This window comes from Somniosus microcephalus, chromosome 11, assembly GCF_052327205.1.
Source record: "Somniosus microcephalus isolate GS21.2 chromosome 11, FLI_Smic_1.0, whole genome shotgun sequence".
In the NCBI taxonomy this organism is placed as follows: Eukaryota; Metazoa; Chordata; class Chondrichthyes; order Squaliformes; family Somniosidae; genus Somniosus; species Somniosus microcephalus.
The window spans coordinates 134,559,026-134,585,239 of record NC_140997.1 but is presented as its reverse complement, the minus strand read 5'-3'; the positions used below and the strand labels follow the sequence as shown (position 1 = coordinate 134,585,239).

Genomic DNA, 26,214 nt, shown 5'->3' with positions numbered 1-26,214 from the left:
TTGATTTGATTTAAGTTAATTTAAATTAATTGAAGGGTAAGTCATGGCAGGACAGCTTGGTGCCATGGTATGCTCCTCCTGCAGTATGTGGGAAATCAGTGACACTTCCTGTGTCTCTGACAACCATGTGTGCGGGAAGTGTATCCAGCTGCAGCTACTGGCAGACCGCATTGTGGCGCTGGAGCTGCAAATGGATACATACTGGAACATTTGCGATGCTGAGGATGTCGTGAAAAGCATGTTTAGGGAGTTGGTCACACTGCAGGTAAAGGCTGCACAGGCAGGAAGGGAATGGGTGACCGCCAAGCAGAGTAGTAAGCGCAGGCAGGAAGTGCAGGGGTCCCCTGTGGCCATCCCCCTCTCAAACAGATATACCGCTTAGGATATTGTTGGGGGGGATGGCTTATCGGGGGAAGACAGCAGCAGCCAACTTCCTGGCACTGTGGGTGGTTCTGCTGCACAGGACAGGAGGAAAAAGAGTGGGCGAGCTATAGTAATAGGGGATTCTATTGTAAGGGGAATAGACAGGCGTTTCTGCGGCCGCAAACGAGACTCCAGGATGGTATGTTGCTTCCCTGGTGCAAGGGTCAAGGATGTCTCGGAGCGGCTGCAGAGCATTCTGGATGGGGAGGGTGAGCAGCCAGTTGTCATGGTGCATATAGGTACCAACGATATAGGTAAAAACCGGGATGAGGTCCTAAAAGCTGAATATAGGGAGTTAGGAGGTAAATTAAAAAATAGGACCTCAAAAGGTAGTAATCTCAGGATTGCTACCTGTGCCACATGCTAGTCAGAGTGGAAATAGAAGGATATTTCAGATGAATACGTGGCTAGAGGAATGGTGCAAGGGGGAGGGATTCAAATTCCTGGGACATTGGAACCGGTTCTGGGGGAGGTGGGACCAGTACAAACTGGACGGTTTGCACCTGGGCAGGACCGGGACTGATGTCCTAGGGGGAGTGTTTGCTAGTGCTGTTGGGGAGGGTTTAAACTAAAATGGCAGGGGGTTGGGAACCTGTGCAGGGAGACAGAGGAATGGAAAACAAGGATAGAAGCAAAAGACATAGAAACATAGAACATACGAGCAGGAGTAGGCCATTCGGCCCTTCGAGCCTGCTCCGCCATTCAATGAAATCATGGCGTGGAGATGCCGGTGTTGGACTGGGGTGGACAAATGTAAGAAGTCACACAACACCAGGTTATAGTCCAACAGTTTATTTGAAATCAATTATTTGTGATTTCAAATGAGATCATGGCTGATCATCCAAATTCAGTACCCTGTCCCTGCCTTCTCCCCATATCCCTTGATCCCTTTAGCCTTAAGAAATATATCCAACTCTTTCTTAAGCAAAAGTGGCAGGCAGAGAAGTCAAGGGTATAAATCAAACATGCCCCCAGTAAATAAAAGGTCTAAGAGTGTTAAAAAAACAAGCCTGAAGGCTTTGTGTCTTAATGCGAGGAGCATTCATAATAAGATGGATGAATTAGCTGCACAAATAGATGTAAATGGATATGATATGATTGGGATTACGGAAACATAGAAACATAGAAGATAGGAGCAGGAGTAGGCCATTCGGCCCCTCGAGCCTGCTCTGCCATTCAAAGAGATCATGGCTGATCATCCAAATTCAGTACCCTGTCCCTGCCTTCTCCCCATATCCCTTGATCCCTTTAGCCTTAAGAAATATATCCAACTCCTTCTTGAACACATTTAATGAATTGGCCTCTACTGCCTTCTTTGGTAGAGAATTCCACAGGCTCCAGGGTGACCAAGGCTGGGAACTCAACATCCAGGGGTATTCAATATTCAGGAAAGACAGGCAAAAAGGAAAAGGAGGTGGGGTAGCATTGCTGGTTAAAGAGGAGATTAACACAATAGTAAGGAAGGATATTAGCTCTGATGATGTGGAATCTGTATAGGTAGAACTGAGAAATACCAAGGGGCAGAAAACATTAGTGGGAGTTGTATACAGACCCCCAAACAGCAATGCCGAGGTTGGGGATGGCATTAAATGGGAAATTAGAGAGGCGTGCAATAAGGGCACAGCAGTTATCATGAGTGACTTTAATCTACATATAGATTGGGCTAACCAAATTAGCAACAATACTGTGGAGGAGGAATTCCTGGAGTGTATACGGGATGGTTTCCTGGACCAATATGTCGAGGAACCAACAAGAGATCACGTCATCTTAGACTGGGTATTGTGTAATGAGAAAGAATTAATTAGCAATCTTGTTGTGCGAGGCCCCTTGGGCGGAACGATCATAATATGATAGAATTCTTCATTAAGATGGAGAGTGAAGTATTTGACTCAGAGACTAGGGTCCTGAATTTAAATAAAGGAAACTACGATGGTATGAGGCGCAAGTTGGGTAGGATGGATTGGGGAATGTTACTTAAAGGGTTGATGGTGGATAGGCAATGGCAAACATTTAAAGATCGCATGGATGAACTACAGAATTTGTTCATCCCTGTTTGGCATAACAATAAAACAAAAAAGGTGACTCAACCGTGGCTAACAAGGGAAATTAGGGATAGCATAAGTTCCAAGGAGAGGACATATAAATTGGCCAGAAAAAGCAGCAAACCTGAGGATTGGGAGCAGTTTAGGATTCAGCAAAGGAGGACAAAGGGATTAATTAAGAGGGGGAAAATAGAGTATGAGAGTAAGCTTGCAGGAAACATAAAAACTGACTGTAAAAGCTTCTATACATATGTGAAGAGAAAAAGATTGGTGAAGTCAAGTGTAGGTCCCTTTCAGTCAGAATCAGGGGAATTTATAATGGGGAACAAAGAAATGGCAGACCAATTAAATACATACTTTGGTTCTGTCTTCACAAAGGAGGACACAAATAACCTCCCAGAGATGTCGGGAAACATAGGCCTAGAAATTCGGTATAGCCACGTTTGTGGTGCGACAGCCAGGCGGTCGCAAAACTTTGCACCCGGCGCAACTTAGCGCCACCTTCGCCGATATTCAGTTGCATCGCCCCAAGAGGTTGCTGCAGTGCTAAAGCAGGCGATGCACGAGTATCATAAGGCGCTAAGCCGGCGATCCGGCGCGCTACCACCGAGGGTGGGCGCAGCGCAGGTGCGGCGAGTTATTGATTGAAGGCAGACAGTCAGGCGCCAGTCAGCACTTAAAGGGGGAGGGTGGAATTGTTTGGCTGCCAAGCCCTGCACACTGCAGCCCTGAGGGAAGGCCTGAACAGTGCTAATTCAACTGCTCCACGCCCAGGAGAATGGAGAAGCCAAGGGAGAGAGCACAGCAGTTCGGCGAGGGTGACCTGAGGGTGCTGGTTGGCGTAGTTGAGTGCAGACGCCATGTTCTGTTCCCTGAAGGTGGCAGGAGGCCGCTGCCCTCCGAATATCGGAAAGCCTGGAGGAAGGTGGCAAGCAGGGTCGCTTCCAACAGCGTGATTGCCAGGACTCCCCTCCAATTCCGTAAAAAATTCAACGACCTCACTCGGGTTGTCAGGGTGAGTACCCTTTCCAGTATCCTCCTCATCCCTGCATGTGCTCCTCAGTTGATGGCCAAAGGGATGTGAAAGCCCTACTGCCCAGCCCTCATCCAGCAGCTATGGGACTGTCATGAAAAGCACTTGCATATTCAGGAGTTTATACACTATCAGGGTTATTCCACCATGGGAGGCTGTGCAGGCAAGATCAGGGCTTCACACTGTCAGGGCTATTCCACCATGGGAGGCTATGCAGGCAAGATCAGGACTTCACACTGTCAGGGCTATTCCACCATGGGAGGCTGTGCAGGCAAGATCAGGGCTTCACACTGTACTTAGAGGCCGTCCTCTCTCTTGCAGGGCAAGCTGGCACACAACCAGAGACAGCAGCGCCAGACCGGGGGAGGCCGTCCTGACATTAAGCAGCTCAGCGACCTAGAACTGCGAGTGGAGCAGATCATGGCAGGCCAGCTGATTGGCCCCGTCGCGACTGGAGATGCCGACCCTGTTCTGGGCACCAATGGTAAGGTCCACACCTTTTGGACCTCTCTCTTTCTATCTGCGCCTCACGCCAGCATCCTTTGCCACTATCGAACCAATGCAGTGCATAGCAGCACTCATGCCTCCCTCGCTGCCGTCCCGTCCTCACTCTAAAGCAACTCTTGTGCCTCCCTGCTTTCAGATGGTGACTCGCCAGGTGAGGAGGCGGCCCCTCAAGCTGGCACTGTGTCAGACTCAGACCTAGAGGAGGAGGAAGAGTAAGCCACCCCATCAGGGACATCCTCGGCCGAGGCAGCCCATGGCCATGCTGGGGACACGTCTTCCCTGGAGGGGAGCAGGGGGGAAGTATCGGAGGAGAGTGATGCTCCGGGGACCAGCGGGCTGCAGCAACGCAGGAGGGGTGGGGAAGCTCGGCGGCCTTCTCCCCGGAGGGAGAGTGTGGCCTCCAGTCCTGCTACAGTGAGCGCAGAGGAGGTGCGGCTCCTTGTGGAAATGGGTGCCCAGGCTGAGCGCAGGCACACTGAGCTCATGGCTGCAGTGGCAAGGATGCCGGACTCCATAGAGTCTCTGGCAAGGAGTGTTCAGGAATTCGGGGCAGCACAGGCCAGGAGTCTGCAAGAATTCAATGCAGCACAGGCCAGGAGTCTGCAGGACTTCACGGCAGTACAAGCGGCCTCCAGCCAAGTGCTCAGTCGTGCCGTGCATTCACTGGCTGGTGTCATCCAGACACAGACCAGGGCCACACGGGCACTAACTGCTGCCACCCTCGCTGGCTCGGCCAGGCATTGCCGGGGCACTCGCCGCGCCGCAGCAGCCCAGCAGTCTGTGCTTCAGCAGATTGCTGCGCATGCTGCAGTACTGGCCCGTGCGAGTGCCAGTGAATCAGCCGACCAGGGAGTGCCTGTGCTCTGTCAGGTTGGCAGCATTCCTGCAGCCAACACTGTCACTCCTCCACTGCAGCTGCCACCACCCGTAGGACAGACTGCTGCCGCCCAAGCTGAGTTGGAGCAGTCCGCAGCCGGGCCCTCCAGGCCCAGAGCTGGTCCAGGCCGACCCCCAAGGGCATCTGCTGTCTCACCAACTAACCCTCAGCAGCCTTCCCCCAGCCTTGCTGCAGCCACTGGGGTCCCATTGAGGAGGAGCTGCAGGGTGGGTAGGGGCCATGCCCGGACTAGGGACAGGGTCACTGGCAAGGCTTGGAAGCTAAGCAGGGCCAGGCCTGGTTAGTACCTGGAGGAGTGACCATCAGGGAAGACCAGGTGCAGAAGGTCACGGAAGGAGCCCCGAGAAGGGGCGGCTGGTGAGCAAGCCCGGGCGTTGGGCTGAAGATTGTCGGACAGGAGGAATGGTTGGAATGGCGGCGCGCACAGACGCAGCAGCTTTGCTTCTCCCAGGACGGTGCTATTTACGTTTAATGTTAATGTTATTTGTACTGGACTCATGGGAGCTTGCAAGATCACATTTCATTGTTCATGTTGTTAAGTATGTGTATTGTATTGAACAATTAACACAAAGACTTAAACGTATAACTCAAACAGGTCTTTACTGGTTGGAGGTAGGGACTATACATAGGTCTTTACTTCATGCCCACAGGCGGGAACTGAGGGGAGATCAGTACCCACAGTACTATTTATACCCCTATGGCCAGGAGTGGTACTGCGTATCACTACGCCCAACAAGTAGTGCAGTCCTGTCCATAGGTTCAAAGTAGCACACATATTACATACACAACATTCCTCCCTTCCTAGCTTTACAGTCATCTCCCCATTTAACATAACGTAATAACATATATACATATATAACTTCAGGTTTACATAACAGAATAACATAGATACATAGATAACTTCATGTCAAAACAGATCACAGATTCAGTCTCTGCGGAAAACAGTTCACAGATTCAATCTCTGTGGTGGAGTCGGTTCACGTTGCTGGAGTGACTCATTCAATAGTCCTTCCATGGATTTAACAGTTTGAACTTCCGAACTGAATTGGCTCCGTTCGGAGGGACCACGTGTGTGATCTGGTAGAGGTAATAATGGTTCAGATGGGTCATCTTCTGTTTCGACTTTTCCTTTTCTGCTTCTTGGAGACTCTCTGGGCTCCACTGTCAGCTGCCAGCTGCATGCGCAGTTCCTCCTTCTCTCCCTCCTTTTTCCGTAGTAGAGCCACCTTCTCCCGATGTTCCGTAGACTTTCGGTGCTCCTCCATGATTTCTGTATGGTGGGAGTCGAAGTTACAAGTTGGGCAGGACAGGACATAGTAATATTCGGTGTCGTCCTGATCTAGGCCAGCGAGAGGGTCTTCTATTTCCTCCATACCCAGCTGGGCGTTAGCCAGCTTTTGTTCCAAGTCCAGACATCTTTCCTGAAGAGGCTTCTTCATGCGTACCTCTTCATCCAGCTTTTTCTGGGCTTTCAGCAAGTCGTTTACTAATGACCTCATTTGAGATTTTACTACTTCAACTTCTTTTGGAGATTGATTGATCGGACTATTCAATCCCTCTACCGGAGCAGCTGTTTCAGCGGTCTGTTGTTCTACGTTGACGTGAGTCAGCGTACTTTTGGCATCCAAGGGCTGCTCTGTTGCAGTCATCTCAGTCTGTGTTGCCACCTCAGCTCTTCCAATAACCTTTGAGAGCTCCGAACCCCTTTCGTTTGAATATTGAAGTTCGTGTTCAAGTTTTTCCCATTTCAGAGTCCTGTCCTTCAGCATATGCAGGAGTTGGCTGACCGTTAACTCCTCTGACATCAGACGTTTTGTGTGCTCCTGCTCCATTTTCTCCATCAGCTGCTTCTGTTGTCTTTCCAGATTCTCCAACTCTATATCAAAGAACTCTTTCGTTGCATTCAACTCTTGCTCACAACGGCGAAGCATTTGTTCTAATTGCTGTTGTAGTTTGAAATGGAGTTGAGTTCGAGCCCGGTGTCCCTCAGAAATGGGCACATCAGTAGACTTGCCAGACTCAGAATCCACAGTTAAACTATGTTGTTGTTGCTCAGTGGAATTCTGTGCTGAAACTTTGTCTTTTGCACCTGAGTTGGGCTTACTATCATCCGTTCCAGAGTCTGGGCCGACTATCTTCACCGAGTTCTCACTCGTTATTGTTTGTAGGAAATGCCAGTCCATATTCATTTTCCTAATCCACTCCCGTCCTAGTAGTGGAGAACCTCCTTCAGATATCACATATAAGTCCATTATTTGACTGTCTTCGCCCTTGTGGACCACTGCAACCTCTATTTTCCCGATGGGGTACACTCTTTGCCTCGTGTATGTTTTCAATATAATCCCCGTATCCTGTAGGGGAATATGTTGGAATAACTTTCCGTAATCTTTCTTATTTATGACCGTCAATGCCGATCCAGTGTCCAATTCCAGTTTTACTTGGACTCCTTCTATCTGAAGAGTGACCCAAATTGTCTGGAGGTCTGCACCCTTACCAGCGTTGAGTACTCTTAAGCTAGCCAGTTCATTACAGCTTAAGCTAGCCAGTTCATTACTGCTAGCGTCTGAATCGGACTCCTGTTCGGTCACCTTGTGTACCTTTGCGTATTTTCCTTGCGGTGACTTCTTGTTGCTGGTCTTCTTCCCTGACCTGCATACTCTAGCTATATGTCCAAGCCTACCACAAGTTCTACATTCTTGGTTTTTAAACCAACACTGGTTCTGATCATGCGTTGTCTTTCCACAACGATAACATTTGCCAGAACTCACACCCAATTTGTGTGCACTGAGCTCCGGTGACCGTAGCTGCATTACTGCCGTGCCTCTCGCTGCGGCTTCGTGTGCTGCTGCCATAGTGACCGCCTTCTCAAGCGTCAGCTCATTCTCCTCGAGCAGTCGCTTTTGTGTATCCTGTTTAAATAAACCACACACAAATTTGTCTCGTAGTGCATCTGTTAGTCCCATTCCAAACTGGCAATATTTCGCTAATTTACGCAATTCCAGCAAATATTCAGCATTGCTTTCATGCTGTAGCTGCCTTCTGTCGTAAAATTTAAATCGTTCCGCTAGCATCAGCGGCGTGGGGTTTAGATGATCTTTCAGGACAGTAACAATCTCATCGAACGTCTTATCCGCCGGTTCATCTGGTGATAACAGGTGTTTCAATTGCCCGTATGTCTTCGCACCCATTAAATTTAATAATGTTAAAGCTTTATCTTGGTCATGAATTTTATTGGCCTTACAATAATTTTTCACTCTTTCAACATATATGGCCCAATCTTCGAGGTCACTATCAAAGGTGCTAATATTCCCGTGTTTAGGCATTGTAGATTTGCAATTTCTCAGATTTTATTTTGTTTACTTGTTATCAAAGATGGCGGCTTCCCGCTCTTGCCGTCGTCCTCCGCCCACAAAATGGCGGTTTTCCCGCGCTTGGCGGTCTTCACCCGTCCCCCGACGCCGTCTCCCTTCAGCCCCCGAGTGCGGCCCTTATCTTTGGTTCCGATCGCTGGCCCGCGCTGCGCCTCGCACTTGAAGCGGCTCCCGGCCTCTGGCTCACCCGCTCGCGCGGCTCTTGCTTGCTCGCTCCCTCCCGGGCTCTGGCTTACCCGCTCACGCGTTTCACCGCGGCTCTTATCAGGGATTGCGATCGCCCTTATCTTCTCCAACTTCCCCAGCCCTGTCTTTGCAGCCAACACTGCACGGCTTACCCCACCACCTAGGTTGAACAAGGAAACTGCAGAAAGACTTCTGTCAGTCGCTGGAAGCTGTCAGGATGTTTGCTGCACTCCAGTGCTCAGTCGCTGATGGAGGCTTCAGAGTCCTAAAGCCTGTCGCTTCTAGTGGGGTGGTGATGTTTGAAACCTCTCTTCAACTGCCGCAGGGTAAGAACCTGACTCGTCGCCAGTGTTAAGTATGTGTATTGTATTGAACAATTAACACAAAGACTTAAACGTATAACTCAAACAGGTCTTTACTGGTTGGAGGTAGGGACTATACATAGGTCTTTACTTCATGCCCACAGGCGGGAACTGAGGGGAGATCAGTACCCACAGTACTATTTATACCCCTATGGCCAGGAGTGGTACTGCGTATCACTACGCCCAACAAGTAGTGCAGTCCTGTCCATAGGTTCAAAGTAGCACACATATTACATACACAACACATGTACTTGTGCATTGTACAATGACAATAAAGTTGAATTATTATTATTATATTATCACCCTCGCAGGTGAAAAAGTAGAAGGTCTGGCCAATTTTGTTGTTTTTTATAAACAGGCCGAGACTGTTGTATTTCTTTTTTATAAACAGGCCGAGACTGGCGTTTTTGTTTTTTATATGAAGGCCGAGACTGGCGTTTTTGTTTTTTATATGAAGGCCGAGACTGGCGTATTTGTTTTTTATATAAAGGCCGAGACTGGTGTGTTTGTTTTTTATATAAAGGCCGAGACTGGTGTGTTTGTTTTTTATATAAAGGCCGAGACTGGTGTGTTTTTGTTTGGGGGGTTTCTCGGAATTAATTTGTCATGCAGGAAGGGCACAGAGTTATAAGAGTAAAACATTTTCTTTAATCGCACTGTCCATGTTTGCTTTTGGAAGTATTGGTTGCCTTGATCGGCTGAGGGCTTGCGGAGCGGCTACATTCATCTTCCTTCATTGGCACAAGCCATTCCCTGAGAGGGGGCCTAGAACCGAGTTGCAATAAGCCGCAGACAGACGGCCCTTGCACTTTCTGCCTCCCTCCCATCCTGGTCCTCCTCCTCCTCCTCCTCCTCTGGTGGTCCTCCAATGTCTGCTGGCAGTGGCTGAGTCCTGCGGATAGCCAGGTTGTGCAGCATGCAGCACACGACAATGAAATGGGAGACTCGCTCAGGTGAGTACTGTAGGGCTTCCCCGGAACGATCCAGACAGTGGAACCGTTGCTTGAGCACGCCGATTGTGTGCTCAATGATGTTCCTGGTTGCTTGATGGCTGTCATTGTATCGCTGTTTTGCAGGGGTGCTGGGCGCACGGAGCGGGGTCATCAGCCAGGTGCACAAAGGATAGCCTTTGTCCCCGAGGAGCCATCCTCGTGGGTGAAGCTGGGCCTGGGAAAGGTCTGCCATAGAAGTCTGGCGCAGGATGAAGGCATCGTGGCTGCTGCCTGGAAAGCGGGCATTGACAGCTAGTATGAGCTGCCTGTGGTCACACACCAACTGCACGTTGAGCGAATGGTAGCCCTTCCGGTTGCAGTAATCCTCGGCATTCTCCAGAGGTGCCCGCAAAGCCACATGCATGCAGTCAATGGCACCTTGCACCATGGGGAAGTCCGCTAATGCTGCAAATCCCATTGCACGCTCTTGCTGCTTGTCGAGGGTCATGGGGAAGGAGATGAACTGACGTCTCCTTCTGAAAAGGGCATTGGTCACCTGGCGGATGCAGCAATGTACCGCGAACTGGGAGATGTTGGAAATGTCCCCAGTAGCGGATTGGAAGGAGCCGGTGGCATAGAAGTTGAGAGCCACCGTCACCTTTACTGCCACCGACAGAGACGTCCTGCTCCTCAGCTGTGGCTGCAGATCTCTCTGAAGCAGGTGGCAGATCTCTGTAACCACCTCCCTTCTGAATCGCAGCCTCCGAACACACTGCTCCTCAGACATGTTACATAGAAACAGAAAATAGGAGCAGGAGTAGGCCATTCGGCCCTTCGAGCCTGCTCCGCCACTCAATGAGCTCATGGCTGATCATCCAAATTCAGTACCCTGTCCCTGCCTTCTCCCCATATCCCTTGATCCCTTTAGCCTTAAGAAATATATCCAACTCTTTCTTGAATATATTTAATGAACTGGCCTTCACCGCCCTCTGTGGCAGAGAATTCCACAGGTTCACCACTCTCTGAATGAAGATATGTGAACGGCTGGCGGTATACCCTGGGTGGGTAAGGCCTCCTGTGCCGACGCCTGTTGGCCCTTCTCCGTCTGGCCATGACTGGCAGTCTCTCACGGCGTCTCTGAGCCCTCTGAATGCAATGCAGTAAGCCAACGTTTGCATCCATTGCAGCCCCCATTAGATGTATCGAATTAATGCTATGGCACTGAAAGTTAATTACAAGTGCAAAGCTCTGGCCTGAAGCCAGAAGTACCTGAGCGAGTGTTGATTCAAACCAGAAAGCTCTCTCCCTTTGTCTCTCTCCAAATATCAGTGTCTCACAAAGAAGGAGTGGAGCAAAATGGCTGACATTTATACTGCAGGAGGAGTCCCCTTCAATTAGTGCCCCCCGCGCCCCGCAGCGACTGGGAATCGTTCCCCTTTACCAGTCACTGGGGGCGCCAGATGCACAATAGGCCGGCGCCACTGAATTTCCAGTTCGGGGCGCACAAAGGGCGTTGCACCATGAAATGACGTCAGGATCTGCGCGTGCAAAGGTTTTGCGCCGCCGCTAAATCGCTACTGAATTTCGCGAGAGGCGCAGATCGCGCCGCGCCTGGTCGCTAGCCGCTTAGCGCCCCACTTCTCGCCCTCTTAAGGTGCTAGCGGCTGGCACAACCAACTGAATTTCTAGGCCATAGGGTCTAATGAGAGGGAGGAACTGAATGAAATCAGTATTTGTAGGGAAATGGTGTTAAGGAAATTGACGGGATTGAAGGCCGATAAATCCCCAGGGCCTGATAATCTACATCCTAGGGTACTTAAGGAAGTGGCACTAGAAATAGTAGATGCATTGCTGGTCTATAGATTCTGGAACAGTTCCCATGGATTGGAGGGTAGCTAATGTTACCCCACTATTCAAAAAAGGTGGTAGTGTGGCGGAGCCACCAAAGGACTCAGAGCGGTTGTACATAATTCCTTTAACAGCAATGTAGTTACTGTCTGTGCCTGTACCTTTAATTACACTGTTTGACTGTACAATGTCTAGTTACCTTTCGCGGTTTCAACGTGATGACGTCATGCCGTTAGTCACGTGATGCCCCAATGGCGGGAAGAACGTGATGACGTCATGACGTCAGTCTTCTGACCAGAGGATCAGTCCTCATGGAGCCCTCAAGGAGAGTCGACCTGTTACTGATGTGTTCTGGCAGTTTCCAGTTTAAACTCGTTTTGTTTCATTAAAGTTCATTATTTTAATTGCCTGAGTCGAACTCAGTCTTTTTGATAGGAACCTCCGTTCCTACAGTAGAGAGAAAACGGGGAATTATAGACCGGTAAGCCTGACATAAAAGATGTAATAGCAGAGCACTTGGAAAACAGTGACAGGATCGGGCAAAGTCAACATGGATTTACAAAAGGTAAATCATGCTTAACTAATCTACTGGAATTTTTTGAGGATGTAACTGGTAGAATAGATAAGGGAGAACCAGTGGATGTGGTGTATTTGGACTTTCAGAAGGCTTTCGATAAGGTTCCACATAAGAGATTAGCGTGTAAAGTTAAAGCACATGGGATTGGTGGCAAGGTACTGACTTGGATAGAGAACTGGCTGGCAGACAGGAAGCAAAGAGTTGGCAGGCAGTGACTAGTGCGGTACCGCAGGGATCAGTCCTAGGACCCCAGCTATTCACAATATATATTAATGATCTAGACGAGGGAACTAGATGTAATATCTCCAAGTTTGCAGACAACACAAAGCTGGGTGGGCGTGTGTGCTATGAGGAGGATGCCGAGTATGATTTAGACAGGTTGGGTGATTGGGCAGATGCATGGCAGATGCAGTATAATGTGGATAAATGTGAGGTTATCCACTTTGGTGGCAAAAACATGAAGGCAGATTATTATCTGAACGGCAATAGATTGGGAGAAGGGGAAGTGCAATGAGACCTGGGTGTCCTTGTGCACCAGTCGCTGAAGGTAAGCATGCAGGTGCAGCAGGCGGTTAAGAAGGCAAATGGTATTTTGGCCTTCATAGCGAGAGGATTCGAGTACAGGAAAAAGGATGTCTTGCTGCAGTTGTACAGGGCCTTGGTGAGACCACACCTTGAGTATTGTGTGCAGTTTTGGTCGCCTTATCTGAGGAAGGATGTTCTTGCCATGGAGGGAGTGCAGCGAAGATTCACCAGACTGATACCTGGGATGGCAGGAATGATGTATGAGGAGAGATTGGGTTGATTGGACTTATATTCACTGGAGTTTAGAAGAATGAGAGGGGATCTCATTGAAATTTATATTATTCTAACAGGACTAGACAGACTAGATGCAGGAAGGATGTTCCCGATGGCGGGGGAGTCCAGAACCAGGGGTCACAGTCGAAAGATAAGGGGTAAGCCATTTAGGACAGAGATGAGGAGGAATTTCTTCACCCAGAGAGTGGTGAACCTGTGGAATTCTCTACCACAGAAGGCAGTTGAGGCCAATTCATTAAATATATTCAAGAAGGAGTTAGATATATTTCTTAAGGCTAAAGGAATCAAGGGATATGGGGAGAAGGCAGGGACAGGGTACTGAATTTGAATGATCAGCCATGATCTCGTTAAATGGCGGAGCAGGTTCGAGGGGCCGAATGGCCTACTCCTGCTCCTGTCTTCTATGTTTCTATGTTTGTCACTATTCTATCCTTTTACACTTTCATTCACCTTGTGGTCAATGTGCTAAGATTTCTATCTTCATCTCCATTCAGCCTTTACTTTATGAAGCATGTCTTAAACTGGTCAGTGGATTGTTTGTCATGCAGAGCCTTTCATGTACAGTCTTTATAGATTAATGCTTGAACTAGGTATAAACTAAAAGATTGTTGGAAGAATGTACTCATTTGAAGAGCATTTTTCTTGTTGATTGGAGCAGTAAAGTGCTGTGGCATGGAATGGTAGGATGTGGGTCTGCATCTATGGTTCAACAAATGCGAGGAGCTCATGGACTTCTTTGTTACTAAGAGTGAGACTGTCCATTCAACTTCCTCTGCTACATCTCCTCCTTCCTATTTGCCCACCAAGCCAAACCTCCCCAAGGTTTCCCCCTGCCTCAGTCCTGAACCCACATCTTTCTCTACTTTCTCTCCTATCTCCTCTCATGCCTTCTCTGAGTACATCTTGCCCACAAGACCCAGTTCTTGCTTCCTTGATTCCATTCCCACTAAACTGCTGACCACCCAACGACCAGTCCTGGTCCTCATGCTAGTTGACATTGTAAATGGTTCAGTCTCCTCAGGTACTGTCTCCCTCCCTTTCAAAACTGTCGTCATCAACCCCATCCTCAAAAAACACCCTTGTCCCCGCTGTCCTTGCAAACAACCATTCCTTCTCCAAACTCCCTTTTATCTCCAAAGTGCTTGAACGCGTTGTTGCCTCCCAAATACATCCCAATCTTTCCCGCAACTCCATGTTTGAATCTCTCCAATGAGGCTTCTGCCTGTGCCACAGCACTGAAACTGCCCTAATCAAAGCCAAAAATGGCATCCTCTGTGACTGTGATGTACTATCATCCTTCTCAACCTCTCTACAGCCTTTGACACAATCGACAACACCATCCTTCTCCAATGCCTCTTTGTTTTCCAGCTGAGTGGGACTGCCCTCGCTTGGTTCCACTCTTATCTATCCAATCGTAGTCAGAGCATCTCCAGCAATATCTTCTCTTCCCACTCACGCATCTTTACCTCTGGAGTCCCCCAAGGATCTACCGTTGGTCCCCTCTTCTTCCTCATTTACATGCTTAACCCATGGCGACATATTTTGAAGACATGGGGGTCAGCTTTCACATATACGCTAACGATACCCAGCTCTACCTCTCCACCACCTCTCCCTCCACTGCGTTTATGTTGTTTGAATACTTGTCTGAAATTCAGTCCTGAATGAATTTTCTTCAGTTAAACACTGAGAAGATTGAAGCCATAGTCTTCAGCTCCCACCACAAACTCCACACTTTTGCCACCGATTTCATCCCCCTTCCAGGACACTGTCTCAGGTTGAACCAGAGTGTTCACAACCTTGGCGTCCGAATAAAAACATAAGAATTAGGAGCAGGAGTAGGCCATATAGCCCCTGGAGCCTGCTCGGCCATTCAATAAGATCATGTCTGATCATCGACCTCAATTCCACTTTCCTGCCCTATCCCCATATCTGGAGTCCAAAAATCTATCTATCTCAGCCTTGAATATACTCAACGACTGAGCACCCACAGCACTTTGGGGCAGAGAATTCCAAAGATTCACAACCCTCTGAGTGAAGAACTTCCTCCTTGTAGTGTCCGGGTATCAATAATACTCGGACTGCAGGAGAACAATAAAACAGGTATTTACTGAACAGAGGGGAACTCAAGACTGAAATACAGAAGCCTGCTATGGCTTTATATACAGGGGTGGTCACTGCCGGTACTGCAGTATAGAATCAGTTCTTCTCTTAAAGGTACATACACAACAATTCCTCCCCTTTTAGATAAACAGTACATAACATTCATTTAACAACTAAATAATAACTAATTACAATTACAATTTTCCCTGTACTATATACATCAACTGAAATAATCATTTATAAGTTCAGTCTTTGAGGAGGCTTCCTGATCCTGACTGGATAGCGCCTTTCTCGAGTATCCTGTTCTTGCGGCGGAGTTGATTCTGGCTCATTGTCATTGGTTGGTTCGTCAGCTTCCAATACCACTGCTTCTGAGGTAGACGCAATCTGTACTTCGGGTTGATTACCAGGTGCACCTGCTCGTGGTATGGGTTTGGCTTGTTCCTGTGACTCTAGAATCTGGTCAGCATGGCGTCTCACGATGCTCTCTCCAACGTCCACTGTGTACATTAGTGGTCCTTGCTGTGTGCATATCGTTCCTGGCTGCCATTTTTCTGTTCGGTAGTCGCGGGCCAAGACTGGTTGCCCTATCTTGAAGCTCCTGGTTGGCTTCTCATTTATGTGCTGGAATTGCTTATCCTCAACATCTCGTCTTATGTTTGATTTGAGCAAATCCAGGCGACATCTTAGCCTTTGGTTGAAGAACATTATGGCTGGAGCTTGGTTGGTGACTGCATGTGTCGCATTCCGGTAAGCAAACAAGAAATTATCCACCTTGTGTTGTAGTGGTATGTCGTCATTATACATTGCCTTTATTGCCTTTTTAAAGGTCTGAACAAACCTCTCAGCCAATCCATTTGTGGCTGGATGATATGGGGCAGATGTGTAATGTTTCACCCCATTATTCCTCAGAAACCTCCGGAAATCCTCGGACACAAACTGTGGCCCATTGTCGGAGCAAATCTGTTCTGGCAAGCCATTCCTGGCGAAGATGGCCCATAGGACTGCAATAGTTTTCTCCGTGGTGGTGGAGGACATTTTGATGACCTCTGGCCATTTCAAATGGGCGTCCACAGCGATTAGGAACATTGAGTCCATAAATAGACCAGCAAAATCAATGTGTACCCGTTGCCATGGAGATGAGGGCCACTCCCATGGATGTAGCGGGGCCTGTGGTGGAGCGTTTTGGACCTTCTGGCATCCTGTGCATCTCTTGGTCATATCCTCGATTTCTTTATCGATTCCCGGCCACCACACAAACGCCCTGGCTAGGCTCTTCATTTTTACCCCTCCCAGATGACCCTCATGAAGCTCATTGAGCACTCTATCTCTCAACTTGGGTGGAATTACCACTCGGGATCCACACATCAAGGTACCCCGGCACACTGACAGCTGTTCTCTCCTTGGCGAGAATGCTGGCAACAGTGAGTCGCCATGTGCTGGCCATCCCTTCACCGTCAAATCATAGACCCGAGAGAGTGTCGGGTCATTTCGGGTTTCCTTCTCTATACTTGAGTTTGTAACAAGTAGACATTCGACTATGGTCGCATGGAATATCTCAACAGGGTCCACTGCAGGTGCTTCCTCTACCGTAGGCAACGGTAGGCGCGACAGCCCATCAGCGTTTCCATGCTGTTTCGTACCCTTGTACTCTATGTCGTACTGATGTGCCCCTAGAAAAAGTGACCATCTTTGCAGCCGTTGCGCCGTCATCACTGGAACGCCCTTCTTTGGGTTAAAAATGGAGACCAGAGGCTGATGATCAGTCAGTAGGGTGAATTTCTGCCCGTACAGATAGTGATTGAACTTCTTCACCCCCCACACCAGGCTGAGGGCCTCCCTGTCAATCTGGGCGTAGTTACGCTCGGCTGAGGTTAACGAGCGCGACGCAAAGGCTATTGGCCTCTCTGAACCGTCAAGGAATTTGTGTGACAGCACCGCACCGATGCTGTAGGGAGACGCATCACATGCTAACCGAATCGGTAGTGTTGGATTGTAGTGGGTCAATACTTCTTTTGAAGTGATTAGGCATTTGCATTTCTGAAAGGCACGCTTACACTCATCACTCCATTTCCATGTTACTCCAGTTTGCAGCAGGGCGTTCAGTGGGTGCAGAATTGTAGATAAATTCAGCAAGAACTTATGGTAGTAGTTCACCAACCCGAGGAACGACCTCAGTTGCGACACATTTTCCGGTGCTGGAGCCTTGACCACAGCCTCAATCTTGTCCGGCGACTTATGCAACCCTTCCTCATCAATCATGTGGCCACAATACGAGATTTGTCTCCTGAAGAACTCGCATTTGGGGCGGTTGGCTCGTAGCCCATATTCCTGTAATCTTGTGAGCACCTGCTCCAGGTTGGCAAGGTGTTCACTGTCATTTTCGCCCGTAACCAGGATGTCGTCCAAATAACACTGGGTCCCCGGGATCCCTTGCAGGACTTGTTCCATCACCCTCTGCCAAATAGCCGGGGCTGATGCTACCCCAAATACCAGTCAATTGTACTGGTAAAGGCCTTTGTGAGTGTTTATCGTGAGGTATTTCCTAGATGCTTCTTCCACCTCCATTTGTAGATACGCTTGGGCCAGATCAATCTTTGTAAAGTGTTTCCCTCCAGATAGTGAGGCGAAAATATCTTCTATCCGTGGAAGTGGATATTGTACTGTGTGCAGGACTGGGTTCACAGTTACCTTGAAGTCCCCACAGATGCGAACCTTCTTCGGTTCCCCAGGCGTGCTGCTCAATGATTTCTTCATTACAGGAACAATGGGTGTGGCCCACTCGCTCCAGTCCACCTTGGACAGCACACCCGAGCGCTCTAGACTCTCCAGCTCTGCTTCAACGGCTGGGCGGATCGCGTAAGGTACCGGTCTGGCCTTAAAAAATGTTGGGTTTGCGTTATCTTCGATTTTTATCGTTGCCGTTACTCCTTTTAGAGTCCCAAGTCCTTGTTGGAATACCTCTTTCGCGTCAGTTAGAATTTTTGACAGTCATCCAGGTGTGACGTCATCATCCTTTTTGTCAGTCACAGTTAGCGCCTGAATGGAATGTCAATCCAATTGTATTTTTCGGATCCATTCACGTCCCAATAATGGTGGTCCTCCATCTGGTATATATAGATACAGTTTCTGTGTTTCCTTGCCATTGTATTCAACTGGCACCCTTATTTTTCCTCTGGGGTAGACTTTTTGGCCCGTGTATGTCTTCAATACAATTGACGTGTCCTTCAAGGGTATGTGTGAGAATAGCCGCTCATAGTCTTGTCGATTCATGACAGTTAGGGCTGATCCTGTGTCCAATTCCATCTTTACTGGGGACCCTGCTATCATGAGGGTGACCCAAATGGTTCGGTGATCCTCCTTTGCGATCACGTTGTGTAACTTTAGACAACTTAGCCTCCTGCTCCCGGAGTCCTTATCACTCTCCTGATCTTCCGAACTACTGTCTGTCAATTTCTTTACTTTCTTGTACTTTTCCTTAGTAGTTCTTGTAGTGTTGATTTTCTTTCCCGACCTGCAGACTCTTGCTATGTGTCCCATTTTCCCACATTGCCTGCATACTTTGTCCTTAAACCAGCAGTCCTTCTGATCATGGGTTGTTCTGCCGCAGCGATAGCACTTTTCTGCTCCATACGCCATTTCGTTAGCGCTGTATTCCTGTGGTTTCTGTTGTATTTCCGCAGCTCCCCGTGCTGCTGCTTCGTAGGATACTGCCACGCTGAAAGCCTGTTCTAGCGTCTGGTCCTTTTCCGAAAGTAGTCGTTTCTGGGTTCCTTCACTCTGGAGCCCGCAGACAAACTTATCCCGTAAGGTGTCTGCCAGTCCTGCTCCAAACTGGCAGTGCTTCGATAACTTGCGTAGTTCCGTAAGATAGTCAGCATTGCTCTCATCTTTGTGCTGGTTTCTTTTATGGAACTTGAATCTTTCTGCTATCAGCAGCGGTGTAGGGTTTAGGTGTTCCTGTAAGATATTAACAATCTCTTCAAAGCTTTTCTCCATTGGTTTAGCTGGGGTAATTAAATTCCGCAATAGGCCGTATGTTCTCGCGCCCATCAAATTTAATAATACCGACGCCTTCTTTCCATCGGCCACCTCATTTGCCTCGCAGTACTCTTCAATTCTTTCCACATACGTGGTCCAGTCTTCTACCTCGTTGTCGAAAGCAGTGTTACTGCCACTCTTCGGCATCTTGAGTGATTTAAAATGGCGCCTCCTGCGCTTTTTCCTCCTTCCCCAATGGAATAAAATGGCGCCTCCCGCGCTTTTCCTTCTTCCCCTTGCTGCCACGCTGCTCCTAGCATTCTACAGGGTAATGGCGGCGACCCGCGGCTTCGGCGCGTATCACTTTTCCTTCCCCTCGTTCTATCCTCTCCACGCTGCCCGGTTCTTGAGCACCGACCGCGCCCTGTGCGCTCCACCCTCTCTCTCTCTCTTCCTCCCGACGACGCTGCACGGCCCCTTTGCAGAGCCGCTCGATCGAGCCCGAGCCCGCCGCAGTCCGGAAGGGTCAGCGCACTACCTGCTACCAGCACGACTTGCTGGAACACCTTGACTGGGGAGCCAGGCCCAGCTCTGCACAGCCTCCCCTGCAACTCTCCGATGGATCCCTGGGCGGTTGCCCGCGGTCGACGCCCGCCGTTCTGACTTTGACCTCCAAGAAGCTTCTCTTCAGGGAAAAGATCCCCATGAGGTGATGCAGCACTGCAGGTGAGTTCGAACCTGCCCGTCGCCAGTGTAATGTCCGAGTATCAATAATACTCGGACTGCAGGAGAACAATAAAACAGGTATTTACTGAACAGAGGGGAACTCAAGACTGAAATACAGAAGCCTGCTATGGCTTTATATACAGGGGTGGTCACTGCCGGTACTGCAGTATAGAATCAGTTCTTCTCTTAAAGGTACATACACAACACTCCTCATCTCAGTCTTAAAAGGCTGGCCCCTTATCCTGAGACTATGCCCCTAGTTCTAGACTCTCCAGCATCTACCCTGTCAAACCCCTCAGAATCTTATAAGTTTCAATGAGATCACTTCTCAATCTTCTAAACTCCAGTGAGTATAGGCCCAATCTACTCAATCACTCCTCATAGGAAATCCCTCTCATCCCAAGGCTGAGATAGATAGATTTTTTGGATGCCTTTATTAATGCAAGGTTCACTTAGGTTGCACCAGTGGACCGATGTCAGAAGCACACTCTACCCCCCCACCCACCCTCAACCAGTGCCACTGAGACAAAGCAGTCCTGCAAACAACCAACCACCCCTTGCACATCCTCATTGGTCCCCGTCAATTTATGTCTTCCCATTCATCATCAAGCAAGTTAAAAGGCGACTTGCCACCCAGCAACCAAGAGTGGGCAAGACAGGAAAGTGGTGCAAAAGAATAAAATTCATGTGATTCTACTAAAGAACAGAAACTTCACAACATAACATTTTCTCCTATACCCATGTGCCCATGTGCATACCCTTGTGACACTACAAAACTTTACTCTTACTTTTCCTACCGCTCCTACGTGGTGCAACCCCTGTGGCTTCAGCAGAGGTAGAGGCAGGCTGCTCAGATCCTTGCTCTGACTGTTCAGATGCTCTTGACCGACGACATCTGGTTGTTGGAGCCCGTGATGGCCCCACCAAAGACTGCTCCACCTGCACATGTGCTGGGACAGTCTTAGCCATTGGGAGAGGAGGCAGCATACTCACTGAGGTGGGTGCAACGGGTAAGAAGTGGAAGTGCTTTGAATGGAGTTCCCACTTCCACGTCCCCTTTCGGCATCATCCTGCTTGTGGCCCCGCTGCACTTCACTGCTACCACTCTACTGGAGAGTACTTTGGTGCAGATCAGTGTGGCGCTGTAAGGCCAAGGCTAAAGTATCTGTCACCCTATTTAAGACGGCAGGCTAGTTTTCATCCAGTGTGTGCACAGCTGTGGTCATGGCATGCATGGACTCAATTGATCGACGCGTTTGATGTTCCATGGAGCTGGCTACTCTGTCCATGCAAGAAAACATCATCGTAATGCCCTGCGACATTAACCCACTTATGCTTGAGGCGGACTTCTCCTTTAGACCTATAGACCTACCTCAGTGAGTTTGATGATTTCTCCAGAGCTGAGACATAACTTTTTGTTATCATCCAGGACAGTGTTCATGTTTTCAATCCATACTGCATCTACTGGCCCATCAAACATGTACCATTTCTTCATTTGGTCGGTGGCTGCAGCTCCATTCCGAATTAAAGATGAAAGAATGCCATCTGTCCTATAAAAAGACAAAGCGCAGTGATTGGATCCTCTCCTAACTGACAAACACATATAGCACAACTGGCATGCACTAATGCTTATTTTCTTCATAAACTTTTCTTTTCTTTTAAACTTTTAAAAACTTTTCTTCATAAGCTCCAGTGCAGTACTGAGGGACTGCCGCACTGTCGGAGGTTCCGTCTTTTGGATGAGTCATTAAGCCGAGGCACCATCTGCCCTCTCAGGTGGACGTAAAAGATCTCATGGCATATTGGAAAAAGAGGAGGGGAGTTCTCCCTGGTGTCCTGGCCAATATTTCCCTGAACCAACATCACTAAAATAGATTATCTGGTCATTATCACATTGCTGTTTGTGGGATTCTTGCTGTGTGCAAATTGGCTGCTGTGTTTCCTACATTACAACAGTGACTACACTTCAAAAAAGTACTTAATTGGCTATATAGCGCTTTGGGACGCCCTGAGGTCATGAAAGGCACTATATAAATGCACAACTTTCTTTTTTTCTTAGATCATACAGTAATAATTTCCTAAATATAAGTAGCCTAATACAGTTTTCGCTTTAAACTAATTCTGGACCAGTTACTATGATTTGTAGCACCAGCAAGATATCTAAGCATTGCGTTATGCTGCTGAGAGTGTTGCAGTACTGTATAGAGACACAGTGCTGTGTTACTATATTGTATCATACACACTGCAACGTTACAATGGCTTAATATGAACCAACTGTGCTTACCATTCATGAGTTAAAAGATCAAATTCCCCGTACAGTTGACCCATGGTTATGGATTTGGGGTTGAGAACATGCACGGAGACTTTTTCGTAAAGTTCGCCACTGACCGACATCTGTCCTTTTAAGGCTGTCAGTGCTGTAGCTAGGACTTCGTAACACTAGGTAAAGAGGGTACAGAAGTACAGGTGCCATCTGAATATTCTAAAGGAATTCTTCTATTTCTATAGTAAAATAAATGTCAATTTATGCTAATCATGGACGATTGACTACTTGCAGTGATTTTAATGCCAGTATGCGGAAAGTCTCAGATATACAGCATTTGTGCCTATATGCTACTTCCAATGGCGGCTGGTTTGACACCATCATGTCTAGGAGTAAAAACAGCACAGCACAATTATTTAGGGATCCATTTAGCTAATAAATGGATCCCTAAATCAACTAGCTTTGATAATCAACTAGCTTTGTGGTTTGGTGCCAAGTGTTCCCTTTAATCTCTTCTCATTAACTTTTTAAACTCAATCAGTGAATAACAGGCAGCCACATCTGCCCATTACCAGCATGATACCATATTGGCCTTGCTCCTGTGTGCAGAGCCATTCGTTCTACACCTCATGCTGACACACGTTCCCTTATGTTTTGTGTAGACAAGTCCCAAGATGATGCAGCTGGCACTAGGAACGATCAGGAAACATACCCACCACATGGGCACCTGTCAGGCACCAGCACAGAAACATTTACTTCAGGGAATCAGATAGGCTGAGTGAGGAGACAGGACTCTGTGAGGCACCCAGCATCAGTGAGGAGGAGCAAGTTGAGGTGGCAACAGATGAGCATAAATGAGATGAAGGGAGGGTTAGGGGGTAGGCATACAGGTTTATGGGGCCCATGGATTTCTACCTTATCGGGGCTTCATATCAAGTTGAACTGTTTAATTAGCAGAAGCCCTTCATGCACTACCTTCAGAGCTCCCTGCATAAAATGGTGGAGCATATACAGCAATGCTGCTGTGTAGGCAGGCAAGAGGGTTTCAGGTATCTACAGAGCACCAAGATTGAGTGGCAGCTCCAGGTTGAATTTCAAGGGTGTCCCTGAGGACAGAGAGCCTAAGTGCATATGTAGGGCAGCATTATGTCCGTGCATCGAGCTCCAAGTTACATTCTCACTTCTAGCCTCGGGTGGCTAGGGAATCAGCTTGAAAGGCCATTAATGGCTGGCTTCAAGCTCTTAGTGGTGGCCAAAGATTTGCCCCTACAAAGATCCCTGGTCATTCACAAGGGACACCCAGCAGTTGGACATGGCAGCAAGAGAGACAGATGAGGAATTGACCTTTCCATCTGTCTATCCCAGCTTGCTCCCTTAGAGGACTGTAGAAGAGGCAGGTAGATGACAGGAGCAGCAGGTCAGCACAGGTGCAGAAGTACTGACAATAGTTGCAAGGCCATTTCATGACCAGCAGAAAGAGGTGAATCACCACAGATGACTCACAAGGTCCGCACTGAAGAGCCGCCACACATGCTCCTCCCATAGTGGTGGCACTTAAAAGAAGCATGAGAATAGAGAGCAGACAGTACATACCCTACACTCTCACCAAGAACCAGGGAAGCAAAGATTTAAGTATGGGCTGGTGCAAGATGAAGGCAACTTGACTGTTGCCAGGGTTTCCTGTCATCTGCATTATTCTGCTTCTTTTGGTCTTGAGTATATCATTTAATTGTAGTGTAATTAGTGGTATTGATTTGACTTAAATTAATTTAAATTAATTAAAGGGTAATTCATGAAAGCACAGCTCGGTCCCGTGGCATGCTCTTCCTACACTATGTGGGAAATCAGGGACACTTCCTGTGTCCCTGACGACCATGTGTGTGGGAAGTGTATCCAGCTGCAGCTACTGGCAGACCGCATTGCGGCGCTGGAGCTGCGAATGGATACATACTGGAGCATTCGTGATGCTGAGGACATCGTGGATAGCATGTTTAGGGAGTTGGTCACACCGCAGATAAAGGCTGCACAGGCAGGAAGGGAATGGGTGACCACCAGACAGAGTAGTAGGCGCAGGCAGGTAGTGCAGGCGTCCCCTGTGGCCATCCCCCTTAAAAACAGATATACCACTTTGGATATTGTTGAGGGAGATGGCTTATCGGGGGAAGGCAGCAGCAGCCAACTTCCTGGCACCATGGGTGGTCCTGCTGCACAGGACAGGAGGAAAAAGAGCGGGAGAGCAATAGTGATAGGGGATTCTATTGTAAGGGGAATAGATAGGCATTTCTGCGGCTGCAAACGAGACTCCAGGATGGTATGTTGCCTCCCTGGTGCAAGGGTCAAGGATGTCTCGGGGCGGCTGCAGGGCATTCTGGAGGGGGAGGGTGAACAGCCAGTTGTCGTGGTGCATATAGGTACCAACGATATAGGTAAAAAACGGGATGAGGTCCTAAAAGCTGAATATAGGGAGTTAGGAGGTAAATTTAAAAATAGGACCCCAAAGGTAGTAATTTCAGGATTGCTACCAGTGCCACGTGCTAGTCAGAGTAGAAATAGAAGGCTATTTCAGATGAATATGTGGCTAGAGGAATGGTGCAAGGGGGAGGGATTCAAATTCCTGGGACATTGGAACTGGTTCTGTGGGAGGTGGGACCAGTACAAGCTGGACGGTTTGCACCTGGGCGGGACCAGAACCGATGTCCTGGGGGAGTGTTTGATAGTGCTGTTGGGGAGGGTTTAAACTAAAATGGCAGGGGGTTGGGAACCTGTGCAAGGAGACAGAGGAAAGGGAAGCAAGGATAGAAACAAAAGACAGGAAGGAGAAAAGCAAAAGTGGAAGGCAGAGAAATCAAGGGTGTAAATCAAACAGGGCCACAGTGTTAAAAAATCAAGCCTGAAGGCTTTAGGGGAGAAATTCGGTATAGCCCCGTTTGGGGCGCTAGAATTGGCGCTGCGCAAATTTTGTCGCCAGGCACAACTTATCGCCACCTCGAGCGATATTGGGTTGCTGCGCCCCTCAAGGTGATTGCGGCGTAAAGTCAGGTGCTGCACGGGACTCTTAAGGCGCTAACCCGGCGGCGCTACTCAATTTCTCGGCGGCTGGGCGCAGCGCAGGTGCTGTCAATAATCGATTTCCCCGAGACATGCTGGCGCCGGCCAGCTCTTAAAGGGGCAGATCAATTAGAATCAGCTGCCACACTCTGCGCCTTGTAGGCCTCAAAATCGGCGCTGTGCTTTCTGTGGCGTTCCAAACTTTCAACAGATGGAGAGGGTGAGGTAGAGAGCGGAGCTCTTTACCGATGGGGCATTGGATGCTTTGGTTGGCGCAGTGGAGCGCCGGCGAGCTGTGCTGTACCCCGACAATGGCAGGAGGCCTCATCAGAGCGAGTACCGCAGAGCTTGGAGGGAAGTTTGTCAAAGAGTCGCCTCCAGCAGCATCGTGCCCAGGACTCCTGTGCAATGCAGGAAGAAGTTCAACGACCTCACTCGGGTCGTTAGGGTGAGTGCCTTTTTCGCAATCATCTTCATCCCTCCATCTGCACCTGACTTTATGGCCAGAGGGTGCACGAAGCCCCAATGGCCATCTGTCAGCCAGCACACATGGCCCTTTCTGGAAACACACACGCACATTCAGCTCAGGGCATAATGTAAGGGCTATTCTACCATGGGGGGCATGTGATGTCAGCTCAGGGCATAATGTAAGGGCTATTCTACCATGGGGGGCATGTGATGTCAGCTCAGGGCATAATGTAAGGGCTATTCTACCATGGGGGGCATGTGATGTCAGCTCAGGGCATAATGTAAGGGCTATTCTACCATGGGGGGCATGTGATGTCAGCTCAGGGCATAATGTATCATCACTTCCCGTCCTTTCTCCTGCAGGCCAAGCTGGCCAGGAACCGGAGGGAGCAGCTTCGTACCAGAGGAGGTCGGCCTCACCTGCAGACACTCACGGACCTGGAGGAATGAGTCCACCAGATTGTTGGAAGCCAGATGATTGGTCCTGTCACCACTGGAGCTGCCGACCCCATTGTGCACAGCGATGGTAAGGTCATCACCTTTTTGAACTCTCTCCTTCCATTTGTTCCCCCCACCAGCATGCTTTTTCACTCTGGACCCAAGTCAGAGCATTGCAGCACTCATGCATCC

At 48.7% G+C, this 26,214-nt stretch overlaps 1 protein-coding gene across 1 annotated transcript in view; it reads right to left on the bottom strand.

Annotated features, from left to right (window-relative positions):
• The window catches only part of dnah1 (dynein, axonemal, heavy chain 1), a 971,783-nt gene that overhangs the window by 620,163 nt on the left and 325,406 nt on the right, over positions 1–26,214 (bottom strand). The window contains exons 36-37 of the mRNA XM_085999976.1: positions 22,090–22,244; positions 21,178–21,355 (exon numbers count right to left, since the gene is read on the bottom strand). Of these exons, the coding sequence (XP_085856102.1) occupies positions 21,178–21,355; positions 22,090–22,244 (333 nt within the window). The remainder of the gene's footprint in view (positions 1–21,177; positions 21,356–22,089; positions 22,245–26,214) is intronic.